The 12765-nt window shown below is 40.1% G+C and overlaps 3 protein-coding genes across 3 annotated transcripts; all 3 read right to left on the bottom strand.

The window, feature by feature from the left end:
- Window positions 1-1168: 1168 nt before the first annotated feature.
- spaw (southpaw) lies at window positions 1169-3811 on the bottom strand. The gene is made up of 3 exons (XM_008418629.2): window positions 2665-3811; window positions 1527-2314; window positions 1169-1446 (listed from the first exon to the last, which is right to left on the bottom strand). The coding sequence occupies exons 1-3, from the start codon at window positions 2948-2950 to the stop codon at window positions 1294-1296; spliced, it is 1227 nt and encodes a 408-aa protein (XP_008416851.2). The 5' UTR covers window positions 2951-3811; the 3' UTR covers window positions 1169-1293.
- Window positions 3812-3868: 57 nt separating this feature from the next.
- LOC103470289 (deoxycytidine kinase 2-like) lies at window positions 3869-7701 on the bottom strand. The gene is made up of 7 exons (XM_008418631.3): window positions 6773-7701; window positions 6031-6140; window positions 5742-5941; window positions 5377-5524; window positions 5167-5282; window positions 4431-4530; window positions 3869-4261 (listed from the first exon to the last, which is right to left on the bottom strand). Exons 1-7 carry the CDS (start codon window positions 7110-7112, stop codon window positions 4235-4237), a joined length of 1041 nt encoding a protein of 346 aa, XP_008416853.1. The 5' UTR covers window positions 7113-7701; the 3' UTR covers window positions 3869-4234.
- A 153-nt stretch (window positions 7702-7854) lies between these two features.
- Window positions 7855-12570, bottom strand: tcn2 (transcobalamin II). The gene is made up of 10 exons (XM_008418630.3): window positions 12399-12570; window positions 12116-12183; window positions 10494-10683; window positions 10235-10404; window positions 9771-9923; window positions 9111-9283; window positions 8839-9013; window positions 8567-8747; window positions 8368-8486; window positions 7855-8253 (listed from the first exon to the last, which is right to left on the bottom strand). Exons 2-10 carry the CDS (start codon window positions 12171-12173, stop codon window positions 8192-8194), a joined length of 1281 nt encoding a protein of 426 aa, XP_008416852.1. The 5' UTR covers window positions 12174-12183; window positions 12399-12570; the 3' UTR covers window positions 7855-8191.
- Window positions 12571-12765: the final 195 nt, after the last annotated feature.

Below are 12765 nucleotides of genomic sequence, written 5' to 3'. Positions count from 1 at the left end.
CATCTAAATGCCCAGAAGAAACGAGTTAAATCACAATAACCCCTAAAGTTTGCGCTCTTTCTCGTCTTGTCTTGGGTAAACGTGGATCGAACAGTTTCAGCTGATCAGTTCCAGTCGTTCCCAGGTTTGCCTCCTCACAGTGGCTTCACCCTGCTGGTTCTGAGTCTCTCCATTCCTCCACGAGTCTTTGTTTGTTTGTGTCACCTCTGCTTCCTGACTCTCCATCCCCCGTCGGCAGGATAAACAAGCACTGCTGCCTTCTTTCTGGTCCATTGATCCAGAGAGGTTTCTGTAGTTTTAACCCTTGTGCCTGTTGTTCACAATCAACAAAAGAAGCCTGGATAAGGAGGACAGCTAATGACACCTGTAATGGGCGTGCTGTAAAGCGTTTGAGATGTGGATTGCTGAGGTGAACGAGGTAATCATACTGAACTGTTAGCTGGTTGGGAGTCAGCAAAGAAAAAGTGTGATGAATATGTGGGTGATTATCTGTTAACTGGTCGAGAAAAAGTGATTCCAACAGTAAATCTGACTTTTGTGTGTTGTGCACTTTATTCTACCCTCTGATTCACTACTTGGCAGAGCCGCCTTTGACTGCAGTTACAGCCGCAGTTTTTGTTGTTGTTTTTTTTTTACCAACTTTGTGCATCTAGAAACCAAGATTTGTCCATTTGAGCAAAGGTCAGACTCAAACCCTATGAGGCCTTCACAGAACTGCTTAAATATTTTAACTTTAATAACCAGTTAGGTGACTTGATTGTGCTGGTTTTTATCTACGAGTCACATTACACTGTTGACGCGTTCATTTAAATACTTTTAGAAGGTTCTGTGTTTAGTTCTGTATAGTTTTGGTGTGACTCAGTGAAAAAAAACAACTCAAAAACGAGGTTTTGGAAAGTAACGGCTGTGTAAATTGAACTATATAGTTGGTTTAAGCGGCATCAATTTATAGCACTTGAACATTTCAGTATAACACTCTCCCTGAAGCTATTTGTTAATGATTTAAGCTTACCAAATTGAATTAATTAAAAAAAATTCTATATTCCAAGACCATGTGATCAAGAATAAGCCACATAATCCAACACATTTATCAAAATAAAATATTTTAATATATTCCTTTATGTCTTATATACAAACATATACATTATAATCTATAAATAGACAGATTATTCAATTTATTTCAACACAGAGATGCTTCCAGTAGAGGGGAATGACAAGAAATGCTATCATACTTGATAATTAATGTTACATGCAAACAAAAACACAACAACTCAGGTTTATGCAGTAATCCTTTCAGTGGCAGCCGCACTCGTCAACAATCATGTCCTCGTGGTGCCGCAGGGTCAGGTCGTCGTTCTCGTAGTACAGCATGGAGAGCGGGGTGAGGCGTGTCGGCACGCAGGAAGGGCAGGACACTCTTCCTGGGTTGTGATGTCTCAGCAGGCTCTGAAAGTTAACAGAACATTTCAAATGAACAGGTCAACGGCTGCACAGTCAGTCAGTCTGCTCTGTCGTCATCATCTTACCTGCATGTAGGCGTGATTGGTGGGGTTGAAGGACTCGTCCAGAGGGATGGGACACTCTCCCTCACAGCGATAAGCGTTGTAGCGCTTCGGATGCACGATCCACTCATCCCAGCCAATGTGGTCGAAGTCTACCCACATGTCCACCTTGCGACACAGAGGCCCCTGAGCCTGCTCCACTGCGGGGGCCACGGTAGGTGCAGCTCCATCGGTAACCCTCAGGCCCAACATTCGGTTCCTCTTGTGGCGCCGGCTTTGCCTGTCGCTCTTGGCCCTGTTGGCTGTCACATACTTGGAGTTTTCCACAGTGTGAATGAGACTGTAGGCTCCAGAGGAATCCTGGGGCAGGTTGTGTTTGGAGAAGATGACCATCATCACCCGGTTTGTGGTTGGATGTTGTACTTTTCTTTGACTTCTTCCCAAGATGTCTTCATCCCCAGAACCACTCCCGCCGTCTTTCTGAGTCACCCCTGAGCCCTCTTGGCTCAACACTGCATCTCCCTGGTAAAGCCAGTATTTCAAGAGTCTCGTCACATTGAATACCTTCCAGGAAGATTTTGTACTGCTCGGCGTTGCGCCAAAGCTCCCCAAGAAGACAGGCTCCTCCTGGCATGAAGTCCCATCCGGGTCACAGCTGTGCTTATGGGAATGATATAAATCCACAGTGGCACGGTGAGAGGCAGAGAAAGCTGGGAGTCGGATCTGAAGCTCTGCTAGCTGGACCAGCTCACTGGTGGAGATGGAAGACATGTCAAAGGTGACCATCCATCTGTCGTCCACTTGATGACAACCTTCAAGAAAAACCAGGAGAAAGAGAAATCAAACTGTGACACTGCAAGTCTGAGCGAATGTGGAGAGGCCAGGTTGCTGGACAGATGTCAAAACACTGAAGTGAGAGGGGAAACGGGGCAGGATGTGTATTGGACCCCCCCTGCACAAGGCCGTCTGTGGGCTAATATACAACTGCCCCACATAAAACAGAACCAGCCTTTAAAGTCCAATAAGCATTTTGACACTTGCTGAGTTGTAAAAAGGGAGGGATTGTTAACACAGATAAACAGCCAAGGAGCTGCTGGATGACAGAAACTAACAGTCAAGGTGTAACAGTCCTGAATGTTTGAACAAAAAAAAGTTTACCAACCTTTGGCCGCTAGACTCAGGACAGAATCCGAGCTGTAAGCTGACAGCAGGTCCCGTGAAGCTGCAAAGGTGTTGACAGTCAGTGAGGCGATGGAGTCGGCAGCACTGAAGGAGCGGTATAGCTGCATCATGTACAAAGGAAATCTACTGCGATGATTAGTTGACATGTTTCCGTGAGCTGAACCGTTCTCTAGGTGTGTGTGATGTCTACGGGTCCGCGTCGAGACAACGGCTCCAAAGGTGTAGAGAGAGAGGATGCAGAAGACAGCCAGGACTCTGCACTCCATTTTAGCTGAAACTCTCAAAGATCTGCCTCAGTCTGTCCGTCCTCCAGCTGCTCCAAGGCACAAATGATGTTGAGTGCAGATGGAGCTGTAGACTGGCCTTTTATAGTGGACAGCTGCCCTTTGATGACCCCTGACCACTGCAGGCATCTTAACGGCTCCTCTGATCAGCAGAGCACATCAGAGGGCCAGAGAGTAAGCTGCTTTTAGCCAAGGTCATTGTCCTGTCAAACTAACTTTTAAATGCAAAACATGTTATATTGTTATTGACACCTTTTTTACAATGACTTGCAAACGTGTACCATTGCTCTTACCCTCTCAAAACCAAGTCACCTTACAACCAAGAACAGAACAGAAAGCTAAGCTTAATAACAATCTGAAAAGTGTCACATCTACTCCCTTTTACTCAGATACTTCTAAATAAAATTGAGAGCAAACAGCAGATTGAGCCGTTCTAGTTCCACTGGCAGATTATTTCACTTTTAACAAGTACTTTTTAATCAATATTAAGGAGTTATTTACTTAAAACAAGCTCCTTCTGAAAAAGGTTGTTTGAAAGTCAGTTATTAAGATATTTTAGTGAACCTCAGTCTTGTTAGAAAGATTGCATGGAAATCATTTCATATTCCTGCAGGTCTGATAGTAATTATGTCTGGGTGTGGAAAGTGAATTTGAACTCAGCATTTCTAAAAATATAGTTTATGACTTATTTTTAAATTTCATAGTGTGTTTGTGTGTTTTACTTTTTTCACAGTGTGCCATTTCTTTTTGTTTCATTAATAAGTGAAATCATCATTTGAAAATAAATATTTTTGTATGTATCATTTTCTTTGTCCAAAGTTCAAAGGGTATGAATAGTTTTTCATGACATTGTATAAAGATGCTCAGAAAAAACACAAAGAATAAACAAACTCCTAGCAATAAAAAAAAAACATTTTTATTTAGTCAACAATGTATAAGGAATCCACACATACAGATCCTCACTAAACACTTTGTGGTACTTTTCTTTAGCTTATAATTATTACTTGGTATAAAAACTGCTGAATTTATCTGCATGTATTGTTTGAAAAAATAAATATTTTAACAGATAAGAGTATTTATACAGTTCAAGAATTCTGGTTGGAAAACAGTGTTGTGAGAACTAACAAACAAATGAAACTTTAATAAAAAAAATGTAACAGAATCATTAGAAGTGAAATGTTCATATAAAGACAGTGGTACAGTGCTCTTTTGCTTATTTTGATGTCTTTTGTTGCCCTCTGTTGGAGACTCTTCAGGTGCATCTTCTCACAAAGTTTTAAAGAAGTCCTTCACCTGAAAGTGTGAAAAGGTTATTTAGGATCACGGTGGATTAAAAACACGTACACATCTTAAATTCCATTAAAACATAAATATTAGTAAATGTATGAGATAAAGCACATTAGAGACCCCATGTGGCTCACATAGGTACAGCAGCCATGAGATTGAAAAGTCGGAAACTTACCTTTGCTATAAACAGCTCCTGCACCTTGGGATCCCTATTAAATGCCAAACTGGCATCGAGCTGCAACACAGGGATCTTTGTCAACTTCTCAATGTGTATCCTAAGGTTAAAAAGAGCAAAGCTGTGTCAGACACATACATTAAAGGCTTCAAATACCACACGATGCTGACTGCCATTTGCTCTTACAATAATTACTGCTGAAAAACTTAAATACTCAATTCATGTTACAGTCATGGTGGTAAGACGAAAGCGTGTTTAGAGCTAAATAAAAATCAATGGTCTTTTACAGAGCTCTAAAATGAGTTAAATTACAACACGGTTAGCTTGGCTACACGATCAGAAACAACAGAAAATGCCATGAAGTCATGACGGAGGAAGACTGCTCTGTAAGGCAGATAGGAAACTGTAGCTCTGAAGAGGAGCTGCGCCTCAAAGGAGGAGCTAAATCCACCCAGGAGTTTTGCACAGCTGGAGGGTTGCCCCGGGAGATTAAAGAATTTCTCAAACATACATGAAAAAAATGAAAGCAACACTCCAGGGAATAAGATTATAACATAACGTAAAGCTTAAAAAAGTAGATTTTCCATGATACCGTCCCTTTAAATATCCTTGAACGTGGTAAAGACCAGACTACTTTTCACATATTGTACACGTATTGAAATACACAGAAGGTGCAATTTTGTTTTATCACAAATGTATTTATTTATTTGCTGCAGACACAAGATGCGTTTCTTACTCAGTACTCTTCTCTACCAGCCACTTCTCATGCTGCCTATGCAGCGTTTCCAGGTACTCCAGCTTCACTCCCTCCTCCTCAGGTCTTCCCCGTGACTTCAGACGCTCCATGCATATCTGAGAGAAGCAAAGTTGCTTGCGATTTCTTTGCAAAGTTTTGAATTCAGAGCAATAAGAAGAAAAAAAAACAAAAAAGATCTTACATCCATACCTTGGGTGAGCCTCTGAGGTAGATGATGCCCTCCAGCGCCACCCGGTGTCCAAACTGCTCCACCATCAGGGAGTGCCAGTCCTGGTAGGTCGCCCATTCAGTGGCATTGATGCAGCCCAGTTCAAACATGTTCAGAGCAAAGACGTATCTGACAGAGAAGATTTAAGGTTAGTTCTAAGTAGGCAGAATAAAGCTACATAGGTGGATCTCACTCTGAATTCACCAAATATAAATCAAACACAATACTTGAAATCCAGAATGTGTACTCCTGCCCGGGAACTCTGGGAACCACAGTTTATTTAAAAGGACTGACGCTTAAAAGGACAGACACGGACATGGGTGAGTCTTGAAATAAAATGTTTCACCTGTCACTGTAGACTGAGCGCTCATACACCTGGACAGGGGTTTCCTTTGCGTTGAGGAGGCGAGCGGGAGGGGGCTGGAGCTGTATCCTCATTCGGCTCACACAGGAATATGTTTGAAATGTGTAGGACCAGCGCTGAGGGTCCTGATACATCATCTCCAGCAAGTTGCTGACTGTTGCTTGGGGTGAAGCATCCATTTCCTGGTAAATAAATGGGAATAATTTACTCTTATCTTCCTCTTTTGTCATACCAAATGGTCAAATGGTGTTTGGGAGAAAAATAATTTCACCTTTGAGGTCTTGATCTCAATGTTCTGCCATTTAACGACAGGCTCTTGCACCACCTCCCAGTCTGTAGAAACCGACTGCAGGAGTTTTGCGAAGGTTGACTTTCCAACAGCTGTTAGGAGAAAAGCCCATGACATAGAAGCAATTATTATGCAGTCTTCCCATTGTGCAGTTCTTTAAATTTCTCATCACCCGTACACATTGTACCATGCTAATTCCTTCACCAGGATAATATGATCCTGATTTTTGTAAGACATAGAATGTCTTACAAAAATATACATACGCCTTGAGCTTTTAGTTTTTCTCAACCAACAACAAACCTATAAATAAAATTTATTGGGATTTTATGATAGGCCAAGAGAGTAGCTCATAATTGTGAAATGGAAAACAGATAATGCACAAATTGTTGTTCAAATTGTTTTGAAAATCAAAACCGAAAAGTGTGGTGTACATTTGGATTCAGTCTTTTTCTTGATTTTGTTTTAGCACTGGTGTTTATAGAGGCCATATTTTTGCAGTGCAGGACACAGATTATTCTGAGTTGTGTATCCCTGCAGCTCTTTCACAGATGATTGCCTCTGAAGACTTTTGCCATGCAAAATTATGACCTATGACATCATACTGAGGTATACTACTATATGAAGATCTTTACAATAACTTTATAACTTATTTTATATCTACTAGTTTTTCTCAATTACAACGGACTCTCTGTAGTTATACAACTCAAAGATCCAATGATCTTACCGACGTTTCCCTCGATAGAAACTCTCTTCACTCGCGATGCACCATCCTTAGATGAACTCGAGTAGTTTTTAGAACAAGAAATACTTGGATCCCCTGTGTTTTTATCCATAGAACTGCAGATAGTCGTCCTTCCTCTCTTAAATGAGCTTTTTGGTGGTTTCCACAGTGTGGATGCAAACCTCCTGAGCTGTGTCAGACCTGAACACCGTTTCTGGATTTCAGAAACCCGGTGTAACAGAAGGAGTCGGTGGAGGGCAGCCATCAGGATATTCGCTTTAATTTTTATGATATCAAACACTTTTCCGAAGTTGTCCTGTCTCTTATTAATCAGCAGAAACATCACCACGAGATGTGCTCATGAAAGCTAGCTCTACCCAAAACATCCTAATGTAACATCAACTATCGGAGCAAATTAAAACGTCTTTCTACGCTTGTAAAACATACTTTATTTTGATTATAAAAGTCAAATTTCAGTCTCACATAAGTCACTCCTCGTTAGCACAACTCTGAGTTAAATTTTGTAACATGTGCCAGTTGATAAACGCTACCAGCGTAGCGTTAGCAACTAGACGCACTTCCGGCATAACATCATTCACTTTCACAATAAAAGCCTTTCAGCAACCATGTTATTTCCTGGACGCTAAATGCGTATTTCTTGATTTTATGTGTCAGTGTAAAAACTAAATGTCAAAGGTGATGTTGCACAGGGAGAATATCATCTTTATGCATCCGAATATAACTGAAAAATTTATTAATTTAAATTAGACAGACAGACAGATAGATATCTCACAGCTTTGTTCAGTCTGTCATCTAAACATCAAAGGAGTAGGCAAATCTACCAAACCATGTCTAGCTACATAAAGTGGCAGACTGCTTATAAAACAATATTCAGAGTTTTGGAAATTATGGAATCTCTTAAGACCTAAATACAATTGTAAACCTGTGGTAAGAGATTTCTTTAACCAGTCTGACTGAAGCTTTGGCTATTCTTCAAGAAAAATGGGCAAAAACGTCAGCCTTGAGTTGTACAAAACAGATAATCTGTGAATACTTATGCCAGATTGAATCACTTGTTCACAAAATTATTGTAACTGTATATTCTTTAATATGTCACCACAACTTTATTTTGTTTAAAGAACATAACCAAGATTCAAAATCCATTTTATGAAAAAAAAAACTAGTGAATATTCATTCATTCTACAAAAAAAATTAAAAAAAAAACATTTTCAGAACTGAAATAAAAGCATTTACATTAAAATCTATCACAGAAGTCCAAAATTACAGTTTTATGCAAGCCATTTATGAATGCACAAATAAATGATAGCAGCAGACAATTTACCTATAATCACAAATCAAAATAGTGCCAGAAAACATTTGAAAGTAAAGAATTTGTAAGTCATAGTAGTTGGAGCAACATTATCAGTAACTTGTGTTTTTGATGGTGATCTTTTGAGTAGCGTTGATCTTGAAGTCGCCAACACCTGAGAAAATTAAGTATTTTTATTACATAGCTTCAGGGAATTTAACATACTACAGTAATTAATATTGCTGAATGTCACTGCAACAAGTGTGTGTGTGTGTGTGTGTGTCTTTACCCTCAGTGAGAGCCGTGCCATCGGAAGAAAGGTGCCAGTATCTGCGGTCGCTTTGTCTGGCCTGCTCTCCGTTTACAGCGCTCAAGAATGGTCCCCACAGACTGGATTCCTTCTGAAATCTGCCAAGCAGGATCAGGTCTTACTCACTTCAGCAGTTTTGACAGAAAGTGACTTGCTGCGGCTCATTAAACGAACTTACGTGAAGCCAACATTCTTCCTCTCAAGCAGCTCCAGGGCTTCCAGCAGGGAACTGCCCTTTGGCACGTCAACAGAGTGTGCAGCTGCAGCTCCACTAGCAGTCACCACTTCCACCAACACTTTCACTTTGGTCTCACTTGGTAAAACCACAGCAGGGTTTACAGGCTCCAGCACCAGTGTGTCTGCAAAAAGAAAACATGTGAAATAAGAAACAATACCAATCAAAGTGACCAAAAAAAAAAAAAAAAAAGCTGGAAGCAATGCTGCACACACCGTCCTCATTGAGGCAGTCCAGGGTTTTTACCGACAGGTAGGTTTTCCTCTGGAGCGCCGGCAGAGTCTGAGAAATAGCCATGGGGTTGTGGTAGGTGTTGCTTCTGGCAGCTGTTCTCATCGCCTCGATTGAGACAGAACAATCTCCAACCTCGCTGCCCATTGCCAGTAAAGCCTGGAATGTCAGTAAATCAAGCATGAGTGATTTTTAAGGTTTGATGGATGCAGAAACAAGGGAAGGTGGTGAGGAGAGAAAACAAATAACTTCTTACTTGAACTGCCAGACCCGTGCTGAACTCATTGCCAATATGACCGTCAGATCTACGAGAGGCCAGAAGCTTCTGCTTGATCTTGTTGAGAGTTAAATCCAGCTCTTCTGAATTGTGTGCATATGACCCAGAGTTCTTTACGCACTGAAGGGCCATTCCAGCCATAGCATTTGTATCTAGGAGGGACAGAAATATTGAATTACAAAACAAATAGAGATTTAAAAAAACTGAAAAACAACCTGGCCTGCATGTTGTCAATATGTTATTACAATACCAGATTTTAAGATGCGAAAGAGCTAAACTGATTCCATATATTTTGTTGCAATCATCTTATATATTTCAGCTGAAAAACAAACAATTTCTTTAAATAAAAAAGTGCAATAATCCAGTTGCATAATCTGCAGTCTTAAACTAATAGTTTTCTATTCAGTCTTCTTTGGTAGGACTCCATAAGTACGCCACATCTTGACTTGATAAGATTTGCCTAAACTGGCTTGCAAATGTTCTCCACATCGGAACAGTTTATTATTTGAATAGTACATCATCAATGGCGTTTTTTAAATTACTACTCACAGCTATTTTATTTTACAAATCAAAAACCGGGCAATTTAATCCACTTTACAGGACTGAGTCCAAAGATTTTCAACAGCCCCTTTAACTCACCAATACTCTCGGTTTCCCCATGTATGAACTGCTCATTTTCTGCTGCTTTGATGAGCTTGTGGCTGACATGGTTGTTGACCCTTATGCCGCTCACACAGAGAGCAAGCACACCCAGGCTGTACTGGTAATAGTTGGTCAAAGGCCGATGACTGACTGCAAGACGAAAGAAAAAAAAAGACTAAATGACATAAAACTTTCCTGAAGTTAGAAAAAAATTATGCTTTTTTGGCATTATGGTGTTGTGCTGAGCTTGAATTAGTTAATAGTTGCCCTATTCCTGGATAATGTTATGCTAGTTATGCCTTTAACTGTTTCATTTTTGCTGTTCAGCGTTTTCAGAAACAGTTTTCTTTCTGACAGACAATTCACAGCAGTGTACTCTGACCTCATGCCGCAGGACAGTAAAGCAAGTTTCTGCAAACGTTTAAGAAAAAAAAAACTGAACCTGTGAAGGAAAATCTTACAGGCAATGTGCTCTTTCTCCTGCTCCATCTGCCTCTTCAGGTGTGTCAGGAGTGTCTCGCTCTTGTCATTTGCAGTGAAGCTGATGGTGTTGAGGTCATAGCAGGAGGACTTCAGGGCCAGACTGTACAGCGCCATGGTGCCAGTCACAGCCTGGCCGTTTGAGAGTGAGCTGGAGGACATCAGACAAAGTTATAAACAGTGGATGTTCATAGTTTCACATATAATGTCAATGAACTGTTATGAAACTTGGAAAAATACGTTTGAATGTCATTGTGAAGTTCATTTTTCAGTTTGTTGAGGTGATCTGTCTCCTTGGCTTGGTTGTGGTGATGAGACAGCCGAAGAGCCAGGTGCACGCTGGGATTGGGAAGTCCTTCCGGGCTTTCCAGAGAACGAACGAGATTCCTGTTGAGTGTCAGGAGCAGCTCAGAATTGGATCCTTCAGTATCTGGAACAAATTTAAAAAAAAAAAAAAAAAGGAAAAAAAATTACAGGGATGTCTCTCTCTGTATTGTTGCTGACATCAACAAGAACTTCTGCAGCATTGCGAAACCCCAAGAAGCTGCATCAGTAGTTAAGATTAAGAGGAAATTACAGAATCCCTCTACCCAGATAAACTCAATGCAAGTTAAAAAAATTGCATGAGATAAAAATAAAAACACCTTTCTACTCTGCCGCTTGTGGTCGTTTCTAAAAGGTTCAGCATTCTACAGATTTGTTCAGTTTTTGGTGGAGCTGCCTGCAGGTGCATCATTCAGTAAATTGGATGGCATGAACTTGCTCTAAAATAGGGTTATGATGCTTTGATTTTTATCTTTATATAGTTAAAGATAGACACCAAATAAATATACGTACCCCAAAATTAAATTATGAAACTGGGACTCAGCACAGCCAGGCCCTCTTTCTTATTTGGAACTGACCTAGACATCATTTTGTGGAGGTGGCCTCTGTTAGATTTACTGACAGACAATTTGGGGCATCATCTGCAGTAATGCAGGTGCTGCATCTGTAAATGTGAATAAAGAGCTCCGCAAACAAGCAATGCTCTCTATAATGATTGGTCAATAATTTATCTCTGACATATGATCATGAGATAAACGTCATGGTTGAATGGACGAGATCCTAGGTGCAAGCAACTAATATAAACTTCTGTACAACGGATTCAGGTAAGGAGCTCCATAAGCCATCAGAGGAGCTCAAAAATCAGGAGCCATTTAAGATGCTGTGGGGATCTGACCAGGATACCTTCAGGATGCCTCATTTTGGACATTTTTAAAGGCACATCCCAATGGGAAGAGACCCCAAGGCTGCGCAAGAACTTACCAGAGGGGATCAAAATCTCCTCTGGCCTGAGAACACCTTCAAGATCACCCAGTATGAACTGGAGAAAGTTATGAGGAAAGATGTCTGGTCTACTCTCTTCAACCTGCAGGCTGCTTATTGTCTCATAAGAGGAAGAATGGATGGGCCTTAGCAATGACATTAGTCTCAAAAAGGTTACCATGCACATTGACTGTGCTTGTTCAACTCAGTAAAATAAATAAGAAAAAAATCTATAAAATCCTACTTCTATTTTAATGCTAACCCCGTCCCTACGCTTCAACAAAAAAAAAAAAAAAACACTCAAAATTACTGACTTCTTCATATTATACTGGATAAAAAATTTCTGAAACGTTTTTGTTTCTTTTTTTAATTTTAGATTTTTATCCTTAAGCCTGAAGCGCTCAAAGGGTTTCTGCCAACTGGGCGAGGTGGAAGAGTCAAAATTTCGAAGATTGCAAAATCTGAGAATTTCCAGACTTGGTTGCATCACAATTCAGAAAGTTTTAAAAAGTGTTTAGTGTTTTCAAGATACAAATATAAATTTAAACGCTACTTACCACACGGCTTGCTAGAGGCAAAAGCCAGCAGTCCGGTAATAATTACTAAAGCCAACATTCTGGCTGTCCTAAAAGAAAACAAAATAGAAAAATTGAATAACACAAATATTTGCATGACATTGAAGCATTTCACACTATTAGAACAGTATAATCTGGAAATATTAGCAAAATATAGACACAACACTGCTGCTACCTAAACCAGTAAGACATTGTTATAGCAGTAATGTCGTAATGGATTTGCTGTTAACTTTAACAACATAGCTTGTATAGAGTAGCTTTTTACCTCCTGAGTATCCGATGCAAAGAATCAATGCTGAGTGGGAGAAAAACAGAGAGAGAAATGCTTATAAACGCTTCGGTCTCACATGACCCATCATCTGAGATGACACAACTTTGAAAAAGTTGAAGAGTTCACCGTATCTTTAAACAGCAATACAACAGGAAGTTGGAGAACCATATGGAAGAGTTAGGTGATTGTGATTGGTTAGAATTCGAGGCGCTTGTGAGACTGAGCCAATCAAAGTTAGAGTTATATAACTTTATCACTGTCACTTTAAAAAGTTTGAAAAGCAGACCCTTTTAAAAATCAAACAAGAATTAGATATAATTACTGGTTCTTCACGCAGATCTGTTTATGTTAACTTATTGAT

The sequence above is a fragment of the Poecilia reticulata genome, chromosome 9, assembly GCF_904066995.2.
Source record: "Poecilia reticulata chromosome 9, P_reticulata-male-v2, whole genome shotgun sequence".
Classification (NCBI taxonomy): Eukaryota; Metazoa; Chordata; class Actinopteri; order Cyprinodontiformes; family Poeciliidae; genus Poecilia; species Poecilia reticulata.
Note: the sequence above shows the minus strand (reverse complement) of the source record. Positions and strands in the feature narration are given on the sequence as shown.

Bases quoted from the DNA above. Each gene is read 5' to 3' on its own strand.
- tcn2 (XM_008418630.3), bottom strand. From the start codon at position 12,173: ATGTTGGCTTTAGTAATTATTACCGGACTGCTGGCTTTTGCCTCTAGC. The intron at 10,405-10,493 runs GTATTTTTCCAA...GATGTCCTCCAG, and splicing joins CTTCACAATGACATTCAAAC to CTCACTCTCAAACGGCCAGG. The intron at 8,487-8,566 runs GTAAGTTCGTTT...CCTGCTTGGCAG, and splicing joins AGGAAGAATGTTGGCTTCAC to ATTTCAGAAGGAATCCAGTC.
- LOC103470289 (XM_008418631.3), bottom strand. From the start codon at position 7,112: ATGTTTCTGCTGATTAATAAGAGACAGGACAACTTCGGAAAAGTGTTT. The intron at 6,141-6,772 runs GTAAGATCATTG...TTCTCCTAACAG, and splicing joins TTCTATCGAGGGAAACGTCG to CTGTTGGAAAGTCAACCTTC. The intron at 4,531-5,166 runs GTAAGAAACGCA...TTTTAACCTTAG, and splicing joins CTGGTAGAGAAGAGTACTGA to GATACACATTGAGAAGTTGA.
- spaw (XM_008418629.2), bottom strand. From the start codon at position 2,950: ATGGAGTGCAGAGTCCTGGCTGTCTTCTGCATCCTCTCTCTCTACACC. The intron at 2,315-2,664 runs GTTGGTAAACTT...TTTTTCTTGAAG, and splicing joins CCTGAGTCTAGCGGCCAAAG to GTTGTCATCAAGTGGACGAC. The intron at 1,447-1,526 runs GTAAGATGATGA...GTTAACTTTCAG, and splicing joins CCAATCACGCCTACATGCAG to AGCCTGCTGAGACATCACAA.